This window comes from Haliotis asinina, chromosome 9, assembly GCF_037392515.1.
Source record: "Haliotis asinina isolate JCU_RB_2024 chromosome 9, JCU_Hal_asi_v2, whole genome shotgun sequence".
NCBI classification, from domain to species: Eukaryota; Metazoa; Mollusca; class Gastropoda; order Lepetellida; family Haliotidae; genus Haliotis; species Haliotis asinina.
This window is the reverse complement of record NC_090288.1, coordinates 30,182,155-30,205,501: the sequence shown is the minus strand read 5'-3', so window position 1 is coordinate 30,205,501 and position 23,347 is coordinate 30,182,155. Positions and strand designations below refer to the sequence as shown.

At 38.1% G+C, this 23,347-nt stretch overlaps 1 protein-coding gene across 2 annotated transcripts in view; it reads right to left on the bottom strand.

Annotated features, from left to right (window-relative positions):
* The window catches only part of LOC137295904 (cyclin-dependent kinase 17-like), a 108,602-nt gene that overhangs the window by 48,498 nt on the left and 36,757 nt on the right, over positions 1-23,347 (bottom strand). The window contains exon 1 of one of the 2 annotated variants that reach the window (XM_067827479.1): positions 18,674-19,254. The exons of the other annotated variant lie outside the window; for it this stretch is intronic. Within the exon in view, the coding sequence (XP_067683580.1) occupies positions 18,674-19,052 (379 nt within the window). The 5' untranslated portion in view covers positions 19,053-19,254. Of the gene's footprint in view, positions 1-18,673; positions 19,255-23,347 lie in introns of those variants that run through there. 2 annotated transcript variants of the gene reach the window in all.

The following is a 23,347-nucleotide window of genomic DNA, read 5'->3' as shown; positions in this document are numbered from 1 at the left end:
CCAAAAATCATTACAGTGAATAAGATGAGAACCCAACATCACAAGCTCCTGGTACAATAAGGGGAAGCAATTTGCCATTGCAAATTTGAGTGCTCAAGTCAACTGCACCACTTGTTACTTACAAATGTTGCAGCAAAATAATGCTCTTGTAAGGGTGAACACAATATATCACTGCAACCATATGATACTGCTCTGATGATTTAACTGGGCTCTATCATAAAGTTTGAACTAAATACTCCCTGTTTATGTTTTTAAGTGACCATTGAAAAAAGTAAGTGAGTGAGTATGGTTTTTAGCAATATAGCAGTGATATCACGACAGGGGACACCAGAAATGGGCTTTACACATTTCACGCATGTGTGGAATACAACCCGGGCCTTTGACGTGATGAACAAACGCTTTAACCAGTGAGCTACCCATCCCTCATTGGGAACAGAACCAATGTTTCCAAACATCATTTTCATGATATGATGTGTGATCCTGAACCTGGACCTTGAAATGTCAAGCAGTTAACACTGGAGATTCGTACAACAGTGATCAATCTTTCAGTTAAGTCACATCTTGCTTTGCGTGCAACAATATCTGGCCCTGACCTAACTGAGTAATCCTGTAGACTTAGCCTACTGTGACGTAAATCAGTGTGTGCTGCCATGCTATGTCAAGAAAGTCTTCCTGTCAGAACACTGTCATCCAGACACGCATGTATTCAAAATCACTCACTTTGAGTGAGTGAGTGGGTGAGTGACACAAGAGTAGTCAATGCTAATGGTTGAGAGAGAGTTTAGTTTTGTTATGCCACTTTTCACAATATTCCAGAAATATCACAGTTGGGGACACTAGAAATGAGCATCGCACATTGTGCCCATGTTGGGAATCAAACCCTGGTCTTCCATGTGAAGAACAAATGCCTTAACCACTAGACTACCCCACTGTCACCATTGCTAATCACATGTACCAGGACCTGGAATCATCTCTACCAGCAACTCAAAATATGATTGAAAAGTAGCTGTATGAAGTTTCATTCATCATGGGAAAAAAACAAGAAACATCTTCAAAGACAACTTAACGCTAAACTGTTGCACACTGTTGTATAAACTGTTTTGGACATACAACTTCAAGGAATTTATCCCAGAAGATTAACATGCTGCCCATGGCTAGACTTTTAGTTCCAGAAATCTAGTTATCTTACAGGGAAATATATCTAACATTATTTATCTTCAAAACAAACCCGAATGAAGCCAAGGACCATCCTTAATTCCTGGGAACAGAGCTGAGGAAATTAAATTTATCCTTCAAGGCCTGTGAGACAGGCTTGCCTGTGGCATGGAAACAACACAATATGCATATTTAGAGTTTTCATTTGGGAAAATGTGTCCTTCAGTGTAGAGCAAATTAGTGAAACAGAGGCCACAATGTTAAAACAAGTTCATGATAAGGTAAACCTCCTACAAATCTCCCTTCCCAGTGGAGTAGGTTTTGCGTCACTTTGAGGGAGCTGGGTTTCACAGCACTTCAGCTAAATCCTGGGATGCCAGTCCGATGTTGGAGTGACTGAATGAGTGAGTGAGTGAGTGAGTGAGTTTAGTTTTATGTCGCATTGAGCAATATTCCATCTATATGGTGGCGATCTGTAAATAACCAAGTCTGGACCAGATAATTCAGTGAACAATAAACAGCATGAGCATCGATCTGCACAATCTACAACCAATGACGTGTCAACCAAGTCAGTGAACCTGACCACCTGACCCCATTATTTAGCTTTTATGTCAAGCAGAGTTGTCTCTTTAGGCAGGCATGGGTTGCTGAAGATCTATTCTACCCTAGACCTTCATGGAACAGTCTGATGTTGGAAGATATAATACTCCTTCCAGACATTGCCTTCTGTAATCACAGACTTCTCTTTTAATCACAAATTGTTTCATGTCACAATGCCCTTGCTAAAAATCACAATATCAACATTACCCATCATCTATATAAGTATTTATACTATATATACTATACAATATCAAAGCTTTAATTTTAAGAAAATTATAATGTTATTTCTCTTAATTTCCTATCAGCAGCCTACCATTACTACCTTAACTAAAGCAAATACCTGCAGATATTTGATCTTAAGCATCTGCAGCTTAACGGATGGAATGCCTCCAAGAGTGTGCATGACAGATGGAACAGCCCAGGGGTTATGCACAGCAGATGGAACAACAAACACTGAGCACTCTTTCCATCGAATACCCATCACGGTTATGGAGAACAGTTGGCAGGAAAGGGGTATTGTGAATGAACACTACTCGATATGCAGTAAAAACAATCTATTCTCCTGACTACTAGTTCACAATGAAGGAAAGGGAGTCTGCCATGAATGTAAAGACCAGGTACACATTCCAAAGTAGAATATCTCAAGACATCAGGTTTCAATCTGAACACAGGTGTTTATTTAGCTGTTACATCCATGCCTGGCAACAATAAACAATAGACTCATTGTTTACGCCTGGTGTATCTTAAGTAACCTGGTATCATTTTCCTGGCAGCAATATATATAATTAAAGTTCTCACACTTCAAAATAACTTTATCATTGCATAACAACTTTTCATCAGTTTGTAATCTTCCCAAATGATGTTTTTCACCAGTAGCTTATTACAACCTTAGAATCGCTGTTGTAATTAATAATTGGTTATATTCTGACAGCAGTTAATCATTCATTAAAAATCTTAGAAACATCATCTTTCTCTTTTTGGTAAATGAAACAACAGACAAATAAATGTTCATCAAATCTGGAAAGATTAGTTTCTCTGGTTTCAGTTTGCAGTGCCATAATTAATGGAAAACATTTCAACATAAATATGACTGTAAGTCATTTATATTTCGTGTGAAGTTGAAAAATAAGATTTAAAAACATCGCTTAAGCTTGTCATGAATGCATTAGAAATCAATGATGATTACTTGTGTATCAACATGCATGTTCCAACGAGACAGATTCATAGACACAATTAAACCCAATTAGCGGCTGCTGGATTCCTCCAACGTCTATGCTTTAAAGGCCTTGCTGCAGTAATAATGCTAATTTTGTATTCAATAACACACATGTTGTGAAGACGTCAAGAAACTGTAGTGTTGCCAAGGAACATTTTTCGTTTCTATTGACGCACAACACAGAGCCAGCAAAAGGGTTATTGGAGTCTAACACATTCAGTCCACAGAAAAGCAACATAGAAACCTGTAATCAATGTGAAATATGCCTCATCAGAACTGGCACAGCAGTCTGACCATTCCAGTTAGCTTTCAGAAATAATGTTCTCACAGCTTAAGCAGGCTTTGGGTCGGGTAGAGTGAACGTTTTGTGGTGATGTGTGAAAAACTAAATAAGCTGTGCTACAACTACTGTGCAGGATGACTCAGTGAATTGTTTTCTGTTGATGTCAGCAAAACATATTACAGAGGCTGGAAATATTGAAATCTGGCTGATGAAACCAGTGGTTGATAATAGGAACCACTATCAATGCAAGCAAGACACATGAATGAGTAAGTTTAGTTTTATGCTGCACTTAGCAATATTCCAGCTATACGGTGGTGGTCTGTAAATAATCGAGTCTGGACTAGACAATACAGTGATCAACAGCATGAGCATCGATCTGCACAAATTGGGACCAATGACATGTGCCAACCAAATCAGTGAGCCTGACCACCCAATCCTGTTAATCACCTCTTAGGACAAGCAGAGTCAACTTTTATGGCAAGTATGGGTTGCTTAAGGCCTAATCTACCCTTGACCTTGACAACAATATTGGGATGTAGAATAACCCGAAATTGTAACTATACTGAATAAAATACTCAAAAATATGTGAAAATTGTACTAACCCAAGGAGACATTTACAACTAAGCAAACAGCTGTGGGCAGCTAGTGCCATGCTGCATTACTGATGGTTAGTATGCAGATGTTCTGCATGAGCTGTAATCATACATGAAAACAGTGAATCACCACAGTCAATAGCTCCTTTTTAAACTCATGTGAAATATAAGACACTTAATATCACAGTTATTTGATGAACACACTTAACAAAGAAATCATTTATTCATCATGCACTTTCCAAATATAATCTATATTAAAGTAGTGTGTTAGATGAAGTAAACCCACCCTTCCCCCAACCCTCCCAAAAAAGAAAGAAAGAAAAGACAAATTTAAAACAAAAAGTCTGAAAGACATTATCAGAAGGCTTCAAATGCCAACAGTCCAAAACTGGCTTAATGAAAAAAATTAATTGGCACACAAACCATGTCATCTCCCCTACCTCACCAGTGCCATTCAGTTTTGAGGTGTTACCTTGTATAATGGCATGTAGGCTTCTGCAGCCTGTCAGAAGGGCTAGCACCACTGACACACACATCAAGACTGACTGGACCTTGCCTATCTGAAATTGATTCTTCTAGAAGTCTTGACTCAGGATCTAAGTATGTGTTATTCAGAATCACAACCGCATGAGACAGGAGCTTAGGCTTGACCAATGGTCATTCCCTTGACCGAGATCATGGTAAAAGTTTGGGGTCTGTAATTACTTCACAGGCTAGGGGATCTATCCTTGTTTGGAAATAGGTGCTACACAATGTGCTTGATCACCATTGCTCAGTCCGAGTTGGAGAGAGAGATATAGTCTGTAGAGTGCTGTCCACTGTGCAGAGTCAGGCTTTCTGACCAGCTGAATTCTGGATCAATAGGAATTTATTGATAAAGATCTCAATCAAAGTCAATTCATCAACAGTCTTGGAATAACCACTGGGTCATCAAAATTATACTGATGCCACAGAACAAATTACACTGGAAGTCTGAGACAAGTGGTCTTCAGAATTTACCTCCTTGATCTGGAACTGACCATTTGTCTTGTCAAGATCGGGACGCTCCTGGGAATTTCCAACTGAAGTGATTGTTCTCATTATCAAATCATGACTAGGTTAATACAGATGCCTACATGCAAGACGGCAAGATACCTACACACTGATGCCCCACTAATTGTCTGCCGTGACATTACTGTTCAGCAATGTGATCACGCTGTGTCAATACATTCTGCTGGAAACAGCTTATATTGTGTGATGACATTCTCATTCTCTGTACATGTTTGTTGACTGAAGTGATCATATTACTTCACAAAGTCAAACAAGTCAAATGTCACATCTCTTTTAATAGGCTCATTCTGTGACTTCTACTAGTCCAAAAGCTAAGTCTAATGAAATTCCGTCTGGTCTTGTGCTCTCAGCTACTAACAGTCTTATAAGTCCACAGAAACTGATGTTTTACCAAGTTTCAATAGTGCTATTAGCTGATGCAAACGTTGCAGGCACAAACTCAAGATGGATACGATTTCATTGATATTTCTTCAGTAATGAGTGATTTACACAATGCTGGTGATCACAGACAAGCAAACTTATACACAACCCTATCACCACTAGAGAAGATGACTTTGCAATTTCTACAAATCAACACAAAGTCAAGCAAACTGCAAATGTCTTCAACTAAATTCTCCACTCCACATTCCAACTTTTTAACTTGATCTGACATAGATGGTTAAATCATAACTTCCCAATCACAAATGACAGCATCTAATCATCATCCATCAGACTCAAGGACATATGAACCATTAGAAGTTGTCAGGCAGTAATCACTCTAGTATCCATCCTTCTCAGTGTACTAACAACAGCATCCTGAACACTGCTGCTAGACAAGAAACCAGCATCCTGAAAATCCTGTCAGAGAAGCATCTTGTCCATGACAGTACCACCTATCAGTGCTCTTCACATCCGGCCTTGGCAGAGGATATTCATCATGTCAGAATTATCTGGCTGATCCACTAAATCTGTCGGAGCACCTATATCTTGTCTCGTCTTCGTAGGTAAAATAGCCAATCCATCAAGAAAATCACTGCGTAGACACAAGATAGACCACAGACATCAAACAGTGTAATCTGGCAAAACCTCCTCTAGAGTTCAAATTCCACCAAGGAAAAAAGTTACATCAATGAGTTATTCAAAATGCAAATATTTCACTGATTTCAGTTCTGTTTGACTTGGGTGTTCTTGATGAGTGAATTCAAACTCTAACATTCAGTCTTCATTAACAGAGGATCACAGAGTTCAGTAATGAAAGATGGTGACGTACGTAGATATGAACAAATGCTTCATCCACAAGTTACTCTTGTGACGAAAATTCAAGTATACTTCTGAATTTGTCTGAAAACATGCCCAACTTCCATAATCTTGGGACAAAAGAGACATTCAGACCGCACAGCTTCACAAGTGTCAACACACTGTATTTCCATAACAATTCATCCAAACATGTGGACATATGGCTTCAATAATAAATCAACAACTGCTCTCACAATATCGATGACAACCTAATCTGTGGTCTCCAGTGAGAATTAGGGCTTATTCCCAAACTCCAGGTATCTTAGATACCGGCATCAGATATGGAGGCAAGCATGTAAGCACCATCTGGTCATTAAAACAATGTTGATCTGTCTGAGCACGGCATCACAGTGTGGTGTCAGAGCAATATCTACTTGGGTGTGATGACAATACAGAAGTTGCACCTGCCTTCCCACCATCAAGGTATATGTTGCCTGAATGGTGTACTTTCAGTTGTCACACCATTGATGCACATCGCATTCTGTGACTCATGTTCAGACAATACAAGCCCGCAACCACAGCTCTATAAAAACAAATAAATGCTGCTGACAAATGACCTTTCCAAGTGAAGCATTCACAGACGGCTCAGTGTGACCAAATCTCGGCTTCTCATCATGAACAGAAAGCAGTACACACATTATAATAGAATGTCTTTCAAGTTTTTATCAAGGCTGTTGTTTGACACTGATGACTCAAAAGCATGAGGTTATGCACTGATCAGAAGAATCTCACCAGACTTGCAGGAAACATAAACAGTGACTTGACAGATATAAATGCAGACTCTCTTCACAGAATTCTCAAAATTAAGTTCCAATAGCAATTTGAGGTGTTGATTTACGTCTGCCAGGGGATACACTTGATGCTAACATTACTAAGCCACAACACATGGTTTGGGTTCATTTTTCAAGATGAACCAGCATTTCTGTTTCTTTCACTTGAATAAACAGAATCCTCCATGTGGCAGAAAATCAATCCCATATTGTTTTGTTCCTCGTTTCCTCATAAGTAGATTCAACTTGAAGCTGACACTTCCTGGTTCAGTTAGTGGTATGTGATGTAACATCACGTCAGATTCATGTTCACCTCACCTCACTTCACCTCAGGAATGTTCACCTCACCTCTCAGTGCTTGCCTTGACAGTTGAGATGTACCTGAAAACTCAATGCACTTGCCGAACAATGAGTGTAATCTGATCATGATCATAATCATCTGACCATTTGTTGCTTAACACATTCATCACCACAAACAAAAACCCCATGTAGAGCTGACAAACAATTTGTGCTTATAGATTTCATGAATTACACTTGAATGCAGGCGACACCCCACATTCAGAAGCCAGAATGTGCAGATTCATGTCTGCTCTTTGGCTGTCATGCTGCTGTGGGTTTGCAACACTACTACTCATGTAATAGATCCTGTGTTATTTAATCTTATCACAACAGGATCAACAAGCTGACACATTCAGACATTTGAGCATATGTTGCTGCCTAAAGGTTAGATCATGGTGCGACTTGACATGCTTCAGCTCTAGTGACATGGAGACAGTTCCACTGACTTATCACCATCTTGTCTCTGTGAGTTGAGAACATGATGACACAATCTGAACCAAGGTCAATGAATCACTCCTCTCCATCTTGTCCTCATCTTACACACAGTAGTGACTCACTCCCATCAACCATTCTGCTGTTTTGTCCAACTCAGAGATGAAGCAGTGCTATCCTTTACTATCTTTTTGACTGCTGCTGTCAAACTGTACAGCATGCTTGTCCATCTTGGTCATATCATGTTGTCATTTTCAACCAAAGAATCAATGTCTGACCTTTCTTGACCTGCAGGTGGTGTAAATACAATAGTATGACACTGTAACCTTGTGAGCTGTCCTGATGTTATGCATGAATATCAATAGTTGGCCTGCCATTTGTCTGGGTCAGTTTTATTACACCATAGTCATTTCCAGCCATAATTGTACATAATAATTGAAGCTGATCTGCTTTGTGAATGCATTTCCATAAGAAGCAAATTATCCCACAGAAAATGGTGAACAAAATGAATGTCATAATCGCTGGAATAATTGCCCCATTTCCACGGCAACGATCCATGTTGTTGTTGAAAACTCCAAAATAAATGTTATTTATACCGATCAGATAAGGATACACATGTTGCAATAATCATGTTCATCAAGAACATTCAAGAACATTAGCAAAAAAGACAGCATGAGATAACAACTGATGGGATGACCAGCTATCATGTTGCAAAGGAGTGAGTGAGTGTGTGGGTGGGTGAGCGAGCAAGTGAGATTTTACACCACTTTCACAAATTTTTAGCAATATCATGGCACGGGACACAAGAAATGGGCTTCATATTGTACCATGTGGGAAATTGAACCTAGTTCTTCTGTGTGATGAACAGATGCCTTAACCATTAAGTTACTTCATCACCCCTTTCACAAAAGGCAGTATTATACAGTTGTAACATACCCATATTTAGTTTTGTCATTTTGTTGTTTTTTGGTGCCCTCTTGCATACAAAAGCTTTTGCACAGGTTAGCCTAAAGCGCTTTGGATGAAACTTGAGAGGTGACACATGTGACACCAGGTTGTTTAGGGCATTCTTTCACAAGGTAACCTCATTCACACAGGTACTTTTACATTTCACAAATTGAATGCAAAAAGCTGTGATAGACATGACTTAAATGTTTACAAATAGAGGGATTAGAGGGAAATAGACTTGATGTCTGAGTCTGGTAAAATTCTGTTTGGTCGATTAGCTTATATAATACTAATCTGCACAATAACTGAAAACATAACTGAAATGATCTTCTTTGGACTAAGTCATTGGTGTAGCTTTGTGGGTCAAGCTTTAGCTTGCTATGCTAAAGGCCTGCGTTTTTTTTTCCAACACTGGTACAATGCGTGTTGCCTATTTGTGGTGCTTCCAACCATGATGCTGACAATGACTATGAAGGATGTTTATGGTAGACACAACATTCTTGGAAAAAGACATTCAATATCAAGACATACACGACATAACATCCATTTAGTTTAACCATTGCCTTAGTGACTGTCACTACCTGCTGGGAATCTGATACAAAATATACCAGTATGTAAACATCAATGGCACCTACACAGACATGGGCTATAGACATGTTCACTACACAGCCCAAACCAGACAGCTGGCCACATGGAAACACCATTAAACCAATCCTCCGAATCACGGTCTAGCCAATATGGCACATCTCAAATTTTGAAATGCACCCTTGTCTTGCCTAGACTGGCCATTATTGGGAAAAGAGCCTGGCAACTCTATTTGGGAAAGCTGGCGGTTACAGAATGACATTTAAGATAATTAATATTTAACAATGTATACATGTATATAAAGCAAATGGCTCATCTTCATTCAGAAAGGTATAAAGGGAAGTTGACGGTGTAAGTTTAGCATGCTGGTTCCATCTCTCTAAAGGTCATGATATCTGCATGACGTCCCTTTAATGTCATGGTGGATAGTTTTTCAACTGATTGCTCAGTGAAAATGGGCTACAGCATAACTACTAGGCATGGTTATTTGATGTCCACATTCAGTTCTGTTGGAGTCATGGTATTTTAACACATGAATTACTTGTTTCAATGAGCAGAAGAAATAGTTATCAAATGATACTTCAACAAGAACATATATATGAATATATTAAATATTAATAATCTATGAACAGTTTAAAATTTTAATTTGTTTGTTTGTGTTTCACTGAGCTGACAAAATTGTAATCAAGCAAATAATACCTCAACAAGAATGTATATTAATTGTTGATTAACTATCTCCTGTAAACAGTTTTCATTGTTTTAATGTGTTGTTTAACATTGCACTGAGCTATACAGATCCATTTCTGTAAACATTCAAATCTGGAAAAGACAATCCAGTGACTGATACAATGACCACTGATCTACCCAGATGAGATATATTATAACATGCTTCAACCTAGTAAGTGAGGATAACTTTACAATCCATATAGTTGCCTCTTACGACTGTATCGGTTGCTGAAGTCTAATCGTAACAGTCACAGTTTCATCATTAAACTGATATGACTGATAACAATTATATATTCCAGCATAGACCAATGAAATATTTCTTACTTTTATTAAACATTCATATTACCCTCTATGCCCATGTTTCCAATAAATTCACAATCAACACACCCACAAGTGAGAAATGTTTTTGTTATTTCTAGAAAATAACTACATAAATAGGTTTATTTTGCGTATTACCAAGTATGGACTACATTTCTAACCAAAATGAAATCTCGCTCTAAAATCTTGCACCAAAAGCCAATATTTTTTATCAATCTAGTGAAAAAGGTATCTCTAGGTCCACCAAATTAGCCAATCATATAGATTTACTTGTCTCCCATGAGTAAACAAAATATACTCTTACCACTTAATTAAAACTTGAGGAAGGACAGTATTTTCTAAACAACCCTCAAAGGTCCATTCTGGCCACAACATTTGGACCCCAAATCTCCACCTGGACAGATTATAATCAATCATTGAGTAGATTCAGTAGCGTCTGTCTATACAAACACCTTAACAACTAGGCTACCCCACGTCTGCTTCATGAGAAGGCATTCATTCCCACACTAGTGACAATACTTGCTGTAATATATTTTTCAAAAGAATTCTAAACTGTATGATTTAATTTTCAGAATAATGGCTTAACTGTACCCACCCCAAGCTGTGTAAATAAACAACAAAATTATCTTATGATTGAAACAATCAAAATACATTTTATTATCAGAAATTAACAGACTGCAAGCACTAATTGAAGGGATACCAGCATCCAAGGTAAGTTGAACTCCTTAAAACCACAACGCAATATAAATACATCATTTGAGGTATATCACTCCAGGAATTTGAAATAAATTCAGCTGCAGCATACATTATTCATGAAAGATGCATTGACTAATAGTGACATATACATTTGACATTTTCACAACATGACCTAGGGCATCATATAGATGAAAAATTTACCGATTCCAAAATAGCAGGCATAAGCTGCTTTCCTGATAGTTGTCATTCATAGGCTATTCTTCTTCCCTGGAAATAAGTCTTGAAATCTTTTATTCCATAAAGTATTTCTCTCCTCAATTTTTGCCTGATCCTAGACCTGTTTTCATCTTATCTGCAGTGGCCTATATTCCATAATACAGATCAAGACTACTTCCAGTGGTACCAGTGTGGTTGGTACCTACAAAGGTCAATGTCTGAATCATTTTTCATTCTGAATTTCTCCCAGTTTTGCTGTGGCAGTCTGAATGGTAAACCAAGCTGAAACTTTCTTACAGTGTTTTTTTTTCTGGCACTGATGGTGTTGATCTTGTTTTTGTTAAATGTAATATAACATTAAACATCATTTATTATGTTTTTTTCTAAATGAATTCTGCTGAATGAATTCAGTTAATCCAATTTCATCACCATTTCAAGAAATACTGTTGCAGTACATGTATATCATAAAATTGGGCATTTAAACCTATGGTCACCAGATCTTGACATGGTCAAGACATGTAACTCTAGATGGTCATGTTCCCCCACAGGTCTTCAAGCCATCTGTGCCTCCGCTAATCCTGTACAAATCACTTACACATGACCAAACATGATTTGCAGTTGCAACCTTGACATACATGCTGCACATGTTTTTGTTTGTTGTTGGTATGTCATGTTGTGTCATAAAAGCTTATCGTACTTGGCTCTGGCACAACATGTACAACAGTGACATTTGGCACGACACTGCTTTTGCAGTACACAAGTGTTACCCATGGTAGGTAGGTTGTAGGTAATGACACTAAGTTGGAACACCTCAAACAGTTGACATTAAGAAAACAGGAGTCAGTGAGTTTAGTTTTATGCAGATTCTAGCAATATTCCAGCAATATCATGGCGAGGGACCCAAGAAATGAGCTTCACATGTAGTGCCCATGTGGGCAATCAAACCCATGTCTTTGGCATGACAAGCAATAATCTTAACCACTACATTACCTCACTGTCCCTTAAGAAAAGAGTGAGTGAGAATAGCTTTACGCGACTTTTAGCAGTAGTCCAGCAATATTACGACAGGTGACACCAGTAATGGGCTTCAGACAGCATGCCCATGTGGACAATTGGACTCTCGGTCTTCACTGTAACAAGTAAATACTTGAACCACTAGGTAACCCTACCACCACTTCAGGTGGTGTAGTGTTTCCCATTCTTTGCTCTTCTGATGGAATTTAAATGAAGGTACATCCAACAGAATATACAAGTCATAATCTGGAGACCTCAACTGTTAAGCCCTTGGATCAAAAGAACATCTCTTTTGCAGGAAAGTATGTAGATTTAAACCTTTTCAGCAATATGTCTCAGAGTTACGAAATCACAAACTGTTTGACATTAAGAAAAGAAATAAAATGAACAAAAACAGTCAGCTGATTGCTGAAAATGGCTGTTTCAAAATGTTCTAATCTGGTCAGGAAACCAGTGGTTGATAGTATAAAAACAATCCAGTCACAAGCAGATTTACATTAGATGCACTCAGCCTGATCACGTGGGGCATCTCAAATGGGGCGTCCAGCTGCAGGTAGTAAGGCTTTTACATGGTGCAGAAACATACATCCAGCATGCAGTTATATGAATTGTTTAATCCTATTCCACTGTCCAAAAGGAAAAAGGATTCCAGCTAGGTTGAGTTGGCAACTGCATATGGTCTTTTAACATGATCAAGAAATAATGAATAAATAGTGAACTGTGTTTCATAGCCACCCATAACTGTTGGTTATCTTTACAGTAGTTCCACTTAGCATGGTTGTATAAACATCGAACAAATTTGTTCACGTAAGTTTTGCAATGGAATGGATCTTGTACTGGAAGCAAAGGTAGAATCCGTCTGAAGATCAGCCATGACAATGTTCGGCCTTCACACAATCATATCATAAGCTAGCATCATAAACATTCCCATGTTATCAGACAATCATGAGACAAGCTGACTGTTCAAAGGAAGCGTGTTCTGAGCCGTGATCCGTATCCCGATAGAGAGGCTAACAAATTAAATGAGCTGCCACCCACTGTATGGTTCATTAGCGGTGAGTGGAAACAGAGCAGATTGCAGCATCAGTGGTGGGCAGGCCAGTTCCTGTTACTCAGCTCCCGTAGATAAGACACACATGGGCAATACGAACAGATATCACCACCTAGCAGTGGTACACGCAGGATGTTGGCTCAGGTAAACAGCAAGACATGAAGCACATGTAGCACTGACAAGGAAAGCTGCATTAGTAAGATTGTTGGAAAAACAGGATCACTGATGAAAGAAATGATTCACTGACGAAAGCAGCATTAGAAGGATTGGTGTGGAAAGTAGCATTACAAATGTTACAAAAACAAAATTGCAGATGAAAACAGCAATGAGACTTTTGCGGAAAGCAGCATTTGAAGAAGGGCTGTTGAGGAAACAAGCTGATAAAAGCAGCAGCAACATTCTTGAGGAAGGCAGCATTTGAAGGATTGTTGTGGAAAGTAGCATTACGACTGTTGAGAAAGCCGCGATGCAGATGAAAGCAGCCATGAGATTGCTGAAGAATGCCCCAGTTGAAGGACTGTTGAGGGAAAAGGCATTATGACTTTTGAGAAAGCAGCATTGCTAAAAAAAACGGCGAAGAGATTCTTTGGAAAACAGTATTGGAAGGGTTGCTGAGGAAAGTAGCATTTGAAAGACTGTTGGGGACAGCAGCATTGCAGATGAAAGCAGCAACTACATTCTTGAGGAAAGCAGCATTAGAAGGATTGGTGTGGAAAGCAACATCCCTATAAATGCAGCAATGGATTCTTGAAGAAGGCAGGATAATCTGATCATGTCACTTGTAGCAACACCAACACGTCTAAAAGAATATTGCTAATTATAAATCTGAAGAATTTTGCTGACAAATGAAACACTAATAGAAATATTTTTCAGATAAAAGTAACGTGTGGGATTAAATTGCTGATAAAAGCTGCCTCGAAAGAAAAGAGGTATGAATGGAACTTATTCCAATATTCCAGCTTCGTATTACCAGGTGTTCCAGTAATCAAGCAGGATTCTGACAAACATGGTGGTCCCTCTTCAAAGTAACAGTCATTCCAAGAAACCATTTTTACCACCCCATCCCCATTTAATGAATGAATTAGGTGGATTTAGTGCCACTTGAATCCGTATTTCAGCCATATCCCGTGTCAGTATGATGTGGGGATCAGCCTAAAGTGATCCTGTCTTGAATGTTTACTACTCTGCTGAAACCCATGAATATTGGTACAGTGCTGACAAACATCAAACATAATCAAGGTGAACTACGACCATTTTAGTAGCTGAGCATGACCCCTCAGATGTAGTACATCCTCTGATGGGGACTGTTAATGGAGACATCTGCTCATAAATACATTGGCATCACTATGATTGCTGATGTTTAAGACTGTCCATAAAGACAGCATGAGTATTTCTACAAACCAAGTTTTTGATCCTATTCCTATTTCTCATTGACTCTACGATACAAGTGAAACAAAACACCATTGTGCATTTTGCAGAGAAATTATCCTACCACTTTAACATAAAGATTTTGACCTATGTCTCACAGTTTCTTAAAAATTTAATATTGCACTCAGAAATTTGACCACCCAATCCAGTGACTGCAATGATGATGGATCTACGAAGACAATATATGAAGAAATGCAGCCAAGTCAGTCAGCCTAAACACAACAGCCTCTTATGACACTAACCTGGGAGTAGATTTTTGAAGCTCTCTTAGCACTAAGACAATCATAAGTGCCATACATTAACATTACCTTATGACTATCTTAGCGCCAAGAGAGCTTAAAAAATCTAGACCCTGAACTACTAACTTCTCATCGGGCCATATATGTATGTATATGCAACAAGCAGGTATATCAGACCATACTGTTTTCATCAAGGTCACTCACCATGTTATCAATGAGCACTGACCTTCAAGACTTCACAGAGGCAACATGGAGAATTCGAAACAGTTGAATATTACTAGAATACATCATGATCACATGTGTTTATCGTATATGCTCTAAGTTTCTGCACTGTAAATCGTGCTAACATACTCTGACATGTTTACCAACTTGTTTTTCAAGGCCCAGTAAATACAAACGCTTATTCCACACTTATTGCACTTCTCTGCTCATAACGCACAGCAACCAAGTTGTTAAATCCATCTACATGATAATCCAATCCTGAGATCATTACTTGGGAGACGTGCCTAGTTACGACAGTGTCGTACCGCCTCCATGTAGCAAGCAGAAGGTAAATCTCATTATCCCTTTCCACAGATACTTTTACTCTGTACGGACAGTACAGGCTTGTTTATATGCTGTTGTCATGGTAATTTTTGCAGTCTGTTATCATGAATAAATAACATTCTAATTTTGCAAGGTGTAAAGCACTCCCTTTTTTATATCTAAGCATGAAATGATACAACACATGTTGAAATGGAGATCTCTGAGAAGCGACAAAGTATCTGAAATATTTAACCAATTGGAGGAATTGTGTTGGAACAACAACTAAAAATAGCCCATTTGACACAGCATATATCAAAATCTTCAAACTAAAGACCCCAGGTCATATTGTCAGACCAACTAAAACAACCAGTTGATCGGAAAAACTTATAAACTCATAATGAATAAATGGTGAACTGTGGGGAAGAGGAAAGAAAAAGTACAAACTCCAAAATGTTGAGTGTACTAAGAAACACAGATAATTATGAACTTGCAGCAATGGATTTCCTCAAATACACAACTATCATTTAACTGATTACGCATCTGTGATATTTACAAATATCCAAGGAAAAATTATAACAGATCGTAAACTGACATGGGAAGCAAGGAATAACAGATATCTCTTTTATTAGCTGTTGTATAGATTACATAATTGTAAACTGTTTCAGCTGTTAAAAAATCCATGAGCAGGACTGACATTTAAAAGCCTCCTGATATCCATGAGGTTTGCTGCAAAGGCATTTAAAAGTTGAACCCCATTAATCTTTGTTTCCAATAAAAATGGTAAAAATCCCAAATAGGTTCCCGTGGTCCTCAAGATCGCTACAAAAGTATTTGTATCTAAGAGCCACTTAAATCTTTAATCGATAAAATAGTTCTAAAAACAGGTTCTTGTGATCCATGTAGTTGCTACTATAGTTTTTGAGTTAACAAACCCCTAAAACAATATTAAGATTAATTTAAAATAAGATTTCAAAAGTCGTTGAGATTTTTATGGGAGTATATGAAACTGGGAACACTTTAAATTTTCAACTCCTTACATGCCCATGAAGATGTGTGATAGAACAGGTCTTCACCTATCCATGCTTGTCATCGGTTTCCAATTGCACAGACCAATGCTCATACTGTTGATCACAGGATTGTCTGGTCAGGACTTGCTTATTTACAGACTGCCACCACACAGCCGGTATATTGCTGAGTGTGGCGTAAAACCATACTCACTCACTCAACTCCTTACATAAGGGTTAGGGTGAGGTGGTGATGAGTTTCATGCTTTATTTAACACAGGTAGGATTAGTAAGCTCTTCCTGTTTGACCTCAAACTTGTACATTTCTCCTTCCAAGCTGAAGTGGATCTGCTGCCAGGCACACCTTGAGGTAGCACCATGGACTGTCTATACACACATATTGCTTGAGGACGACTGGGCAGTACCATGTAGGTCAGTATCCCAGATGTAGATAAACAAGCCTGCCTGCACCTGAGCTGTCAATCACTCACGCCCACACAGTGTACATAGCTGGTCAATCTCATTTGGTAGATAGTGCTCGTATCATCTTCCTGTTTCTGTTGGATGAACAAGCTGGTGATGGTTTTCCGACTCAGTTCAATACGAAACATTTTTTCACCTGTTTATTTGTCTAAACAACCCTGTATATTTGCTACGGGTTTATGAAAACATCTATCAAAAACATTATGATTCCATGTAGCCTTGAACCAAACCAACACACGTTAAAGTGAATAAACAGTCAAACTTGCATCTGAATAAACACCAAACTTCCACATATATAAACAACAATATTTCCAATGTGTTTGATCATTCAAGCCTGAGAACACGTAATAGTTACCACAGCACTTATTCACAGTAAACACACCTTTAAAAGCCAACCACATTGAAATCACAAACTTCCATGAGTTATTAGTATTCCTCTCTATCTGCATCTCATAGCACATCTAAGTGGTGGTGAGGGTAGTCTAATGACGTAAATGTTCGCTCATCATTCCAGAAAACCAGGGTTCGATTCCCAAATGGAAAAATTGTAGAACTAAAAGTGGCTTAAAACCTGATTTACTAACCAAACATTATCTAGTTAAGCACTTTAAATACAAATAAACAATAAACAAAGCAAACAAATGCATTTTCTTTGTGCAAACAAATGAATTTCTGACAATAAAATAACTAAAAAGAAGTTTAAGAACACTTAGGTGTTTCATTTTACTTTAGCTCAGGTTTACCTTGACATAAAAAGCTTGGGGCCAAGGATCTTTACAGAAAAGATGAAGATCCTGTTTTATTTTCAGAGTACACTGTCTTTTAAGATTGAATACAGTCTTCATATCCAGGAACAATATAATTTTGCTTAAGAATTCTCCATTGTGTATTCTTGTCTGTCTATGTCACTGATTAACCATGAAACATGGCATATTCTTTAACTTTGCAGAGTTGTCAATTGTGCTGATGACATTTTGACATTTTTCTTTCTCTAATCAAGGCAAATCCTACTTTCTCCAACCTCCCTACCTGATATTCCACCAGTAACAGATGTCATTGATTTTATTCAACTGGCACGTAGCTGCAATTACATTCACAATGAAAAATGAACTTTGCTGAAAAAATGTAAGAGGAATGAATATTCTGAGTGGATTAACTAACATCATTTTAATGGTTTAACATCCCTGGCTTCAGGAGAAGTAAGGTGACAAGTTATAAATTCCTGACCTGTTGCATAAATCACACCAGGCACCAGAAAAGGGATTAGCACCTATGTACAAATTACCAACACAAGCATATCATATGCTAATCCTTTCAAGAACAGATTCTGTGCATTCTTTGCTAAAAATTCCACACAGTCAGGTATGTTAGTTAAGGTTGTGCTACAAACACCTAACATTTACTGCAGAATAATTTTAAAATTATTGGATGCTAAAACTATGATTTGATGAAAATGCAATTGTTTTCTAAAATTGCTAGGATGGTGAAACTTGGACTTGTCCACCTTTTCACAAGTAATATCTCAGTCATAACAAACAAATGTAAGGATCAGATTAAAAACAAATCTTTATGAAATATATTTTATTTAGAAATGAAAGATATTTTCAAGGAATTTAGGAATGGGTGCATTCAAATGCTAGATGACTGACAACAAAAGCCAAATCTGGGTGCATCAATACAGTGTTAAAGGAACTATCTGGTTAAAGGATAAGAAGATATCTGTTTACCTAGCTTTGCATCCCTGGGTAGAGTGGAACAGTTCCTGGTCTGTGGCTGCAATGAAGCTCTAGATGCTGAAGATGAAGATGTTGATGATGTATCCAAAAATCGGGAATTTTCTGAATGTCTGGACCCTGATGCAAGATGAGAGGTTGAGGAATATCGTGACTTGGACCAGGGCTTGAGATTTCGCAGCCAGGACAGGGTCTTGTTATAGATGGAATCTTTGCACAGCAACTGCATGTCCACGTTTCGATACAGTCTATCGGACTGATACATGGTGTCCGATGTCACTGACTGCAAGCCGGACATACTGCCTGTCGACACCCCTCCTGCATGGACAGATGGACAGGTACGGAGAGACGGGCAGGTATTCACGTCAGTCATCAAGACTGCTAACTTAATCAGTGAAAATGACTCCAAAATATATACATCCAAATGATGAAACCGCAAATGGAAAGTGAGCAGACGTATTCACAAATGAAAAGACGAGCAGACGAACATATCCAGATTGGTCCCAGTAAGAACTGTACAGAGTCAGAGCTGACGTATTCACCACAGTTGCCTGTAGGACTTCACTGTGCTTTGTACAGTTTCTCAATGATGCTACTCGGCCTGCTATGGCTATAGTCAGTTTCAGTAAACACTCCAAGCTTGGGTCAGCCTCTTCTCATCAAGCACAGCCTTTCATCTCTATGGTCTGAAGCCTGGCAGTGAAAGTATGTTGCCATGCAGGCCGAAAGTGAACAATTTCTCAGCACAGCTATTAGTACAGGCAGACCATGCTAAACATGACATGCTTCAGATGATACGATCACACTTACTAACACATCTCAAACATCAGCTGACGAATTAGGATTTAGTGCTTCCAGTTATGTTAATCATTTAAGGATGCAATAAATCTACTATACTACCAGGTGTGTATATATTTAATGAAACATGTTTAATGCTTACATCATGTATGTCATAATCTTGTAATAACTATATGTATCAAATAAATTTGATGAATGGCAATATGGATTTCACAATTATCCATATATCTTTTATTCTTGTACATTTCAGTATGCATCACACAGGGATGGCAACAGGTAAATCTATTTTCTGTGGAAACTTAACATTATGTCATCGAATTCAGGGCAATTTTTAAGTGAAAATGAATGGAAAATTGTTATCCCTGATCTCATTATGAAACATTACAAGGTAAATTGAAAGTTTCCCTTATTGAAACTCATAAGCAGCCCAGGTCACATTCCCCAAGGGGCAGTGAAAGCCCAGTTTTGAGTGCACCTTGATGGATTTCAACAACCATATATTCTTTCAATGCAACCTTTCAGGAACAGATCTTCTTTATCAGCTTCAAGATTTAATAAAAATTTAGTAAATATTTTTAAAACTGCACTAAAAAAGAGCTATACTTATGTTACATCATTTATTGTCATTAAACAGCTGTCTAAATGAATCCAGTGTACAGAAATGGTGTTTTGAAGTAACAGGACATCAGGTCCTGTAAATTTCTGATGCCTGTCTGACCCACTGAAAATTCAAAGGCCTCATGGAATAAGAGTTAAACACACTTTCAGAGTTAACATTTTATAACTGGCATTGAAATTATAAAATTTATAAACAGGAAACAAGTGAGACAAGTTACATGATAACTTCAGTCAACGTCAGTGTGCAATAGACAATTGGACACTGGGGCTGGTGGGTGGTAGACTTCCACCTTGGCAAATCTGCTGGGTTTGTCAGAGAGTCAAACACAATATGTGAACATTGCAGTCTGTATCTATTCCAGTAAATGGAACACTTCAACCAAAGACTTATTATGCTTACACTACAATTAATCCCCCACAGGAGGAGATGCATCACTGCTTTAGAAACATATCTGTTTTTACAATTGTCAAAAAACAATTTACTATCTTTGTCTTAGGCACCTGTTTCAACAACTGATCATGGTTCCTTGGAAAAAGTCATCATAGCAGGGAACCTGTTACCATGGAAATGAAATACATGTCTGCAGGAAGGTAAACATGTTTTTATTGCCCGATGATGTCATCATGACATCATCGCATGTTCTTTTCCATGTGAACAACAGGGCGATCAGTCACTGCAAAACAATAACCCGATAGGAGCACCATGCGTAATTCCCTCTAGACTGTTTCACAGTCACTGAACCACATTATTTTCCTTTCTACACAGACGTTTCTGCAATGAAAAAGCCCTAAATGCAGCAAGTCTAGTTTAATCCTCATGTTTATGATCAACACCTTCGAAATTAAATGGAAATCCTTTCAAAGGAGTTATTCGTTTCAGTCCACATTTCCACAGCCTGTGTGTCAGTCTAACATCACATTTAAGAAAACCACTAATCATGGCATTTAAAAAGATTGAGTTCAACACATTTACTGAGGTAACATAAAGGAATCTGCTTTTCTTCCACTTCTTTTTATTACTGTACAAAATATTTTTACATGGCTTTGCCAGATTTCTCATCCTCCTACAATGTTTGAACTCTGCCACGTGGTCGCATGTTGAAAAAATATACTATGCTGTTTAAAACAACTTTCTCTGAAAATAAGTACTGCATACCACTGATCTTCAGTGGAACAGAAATATTCTCAGTCTCCCAATAGAACAAATCATTTTCCCTTCCATGAAAAACATCCTATAAACAAGACATAAATTGACCAATTTTCAGTCCAAAACACATTCATAACAGCAAATAAGTTTCCTGATTCTCAAAGCAACGGAATTACCAAAGGTCCGCCCACTACTCCATTGCCCAGAGAATTCCCGATACTGGTCCAGCATGGCCAACTGTATCAATTTCCTTGAGAGGTTCCGCTGACTGGGTAATCTCTAATCAACTATCACAGCAACATCAGAACCCAACAAAATGAACAGTTCTGTTCTTGCAAATGGAGTGTCTGAAATCCTGCATCAATCAATCACTAGATCTCCCTATCATTGCAAATTTTTCGGTTCTGGGGAGCCTTTCGTCTTCAATGTCTTTATTGGAGGCGATCAGTATAATGTGCTTTTCATGGGCTTTTATGGGTGAAGCACATACTGAAACAAACAGAGAGCCGTGGAACTGCTCTAGATCTTCAATGTTTACCATGGATTGCATATAAAACCCTGGAATATACTGTAGATTTCTTACAAAATTAGGTTCTAGGATTTCCTGAATGGGGAAAAGAATCCTGAGGGATATCATGCTTGTTTGTCAAGAAGATTATGTGGCAGTCGAACATTAAACTGAAATCAAATTCACAGCTAAAATGTATGATCAGTTGGTATTACCAGTCTTACACCTAATCAGGCCTGGACCAAAGAATTTTTTGGTCTAAAATCTCAACTGAACATTGAGGAAAGTTGCTGATACTCCCAAGACAAAAGAAACATAAACTACTTTTTATTCACTAGCAGAATAATAGAGAAAGTCTGACATGTTAAAAAAAATTAACTTTTGCTTAACATCAGCAGCAAAATGCATGAGAGTTCATTCTAAAAAAATTGCCTCTGCTTCTAAGCACAATTTTTGCATACAAAGATATATATGTGCTATTTTTATCACAAGTGTATTTGTTATGGAAACATGTGTTTTTCATACAAGTTGTTATTAAATTGCAACACATATTTAATTCTAAATGGCAAATTCATACACAAAATGTGATAAGAAACGCAAATGAGCCAGATCTTGGGTGGTTGGATTCTGTGAGTGAGTAAATGAATGAATGAATGAATGAATGAATGAATGAATGAATGAATGAATGAATGAATGAATGAATGAATGAATGAATAAGAGGGACATGAGTGACATGCCTCATTAATGTCTCAACATTGGGCACACAAATGCCGAGCTTCAACTGTAACCTTGACAGAAACCCAGTCTGTGCCTTCAGCATGATAAAATAACAATTTACCACTATCAAAGCAGTAAGTTTGTTATTGAGCTGTTTACTGAAACTGAAGGAATCAAGTTTCCCATCTAAGCATGATGACGTCAATATCTTTAGCGCCCACTATAAATTCTGATACAAGCCTGTTTTGTCAGAGAAGCAGAAAAGATCAGAAAGGTTTCACTTTCTAAAATATCAAGTACTTGAATTACCACCAGAACATGTAGGTGCTTGGAAATAAGTAGGGATTTGTTTACAGGCACACATTACTTTCACACAAAGATTCACACAATTAACAACAAAGGAGTCTAGAGTGTGTTACTTAATCAATATTTAATGGACATAATGCTGTGAGTGAGTGAGTGAGTGAGTGAGTGAGTGAGTGAGTGAGTGAGTGAGTGAGTGAGTGAGTGAGTGAGCGAGCAGATGAGTTGAGGCTTTACACAGCCATAATTAAGTAATATTAAAGCAATATCGTGAAGGGGACACTGGCAATTGATGAAGAAAGAAACTGGATGCACAGGTAAAATTTGTGATTTTCTTCTTCTCCAACACAATTTAAAGGTCACATGCAACGTAAAACACAACTTTGCAGATTCTGGTACCTTTCGGTATGCACTTACCGAAACAAATCATAAAAAATGCCAATTCAACCTATAAAGTTGAAAAAATCGCGATGAAAAAAAAGACCGCGAAATCGGAGTTCAAACGTTTCACTAAATTCCCCCCAGTGCTGGGGGGAAAACTGGTTTCAACAGCTGTGCTGCGCTGCGTCCATAACGC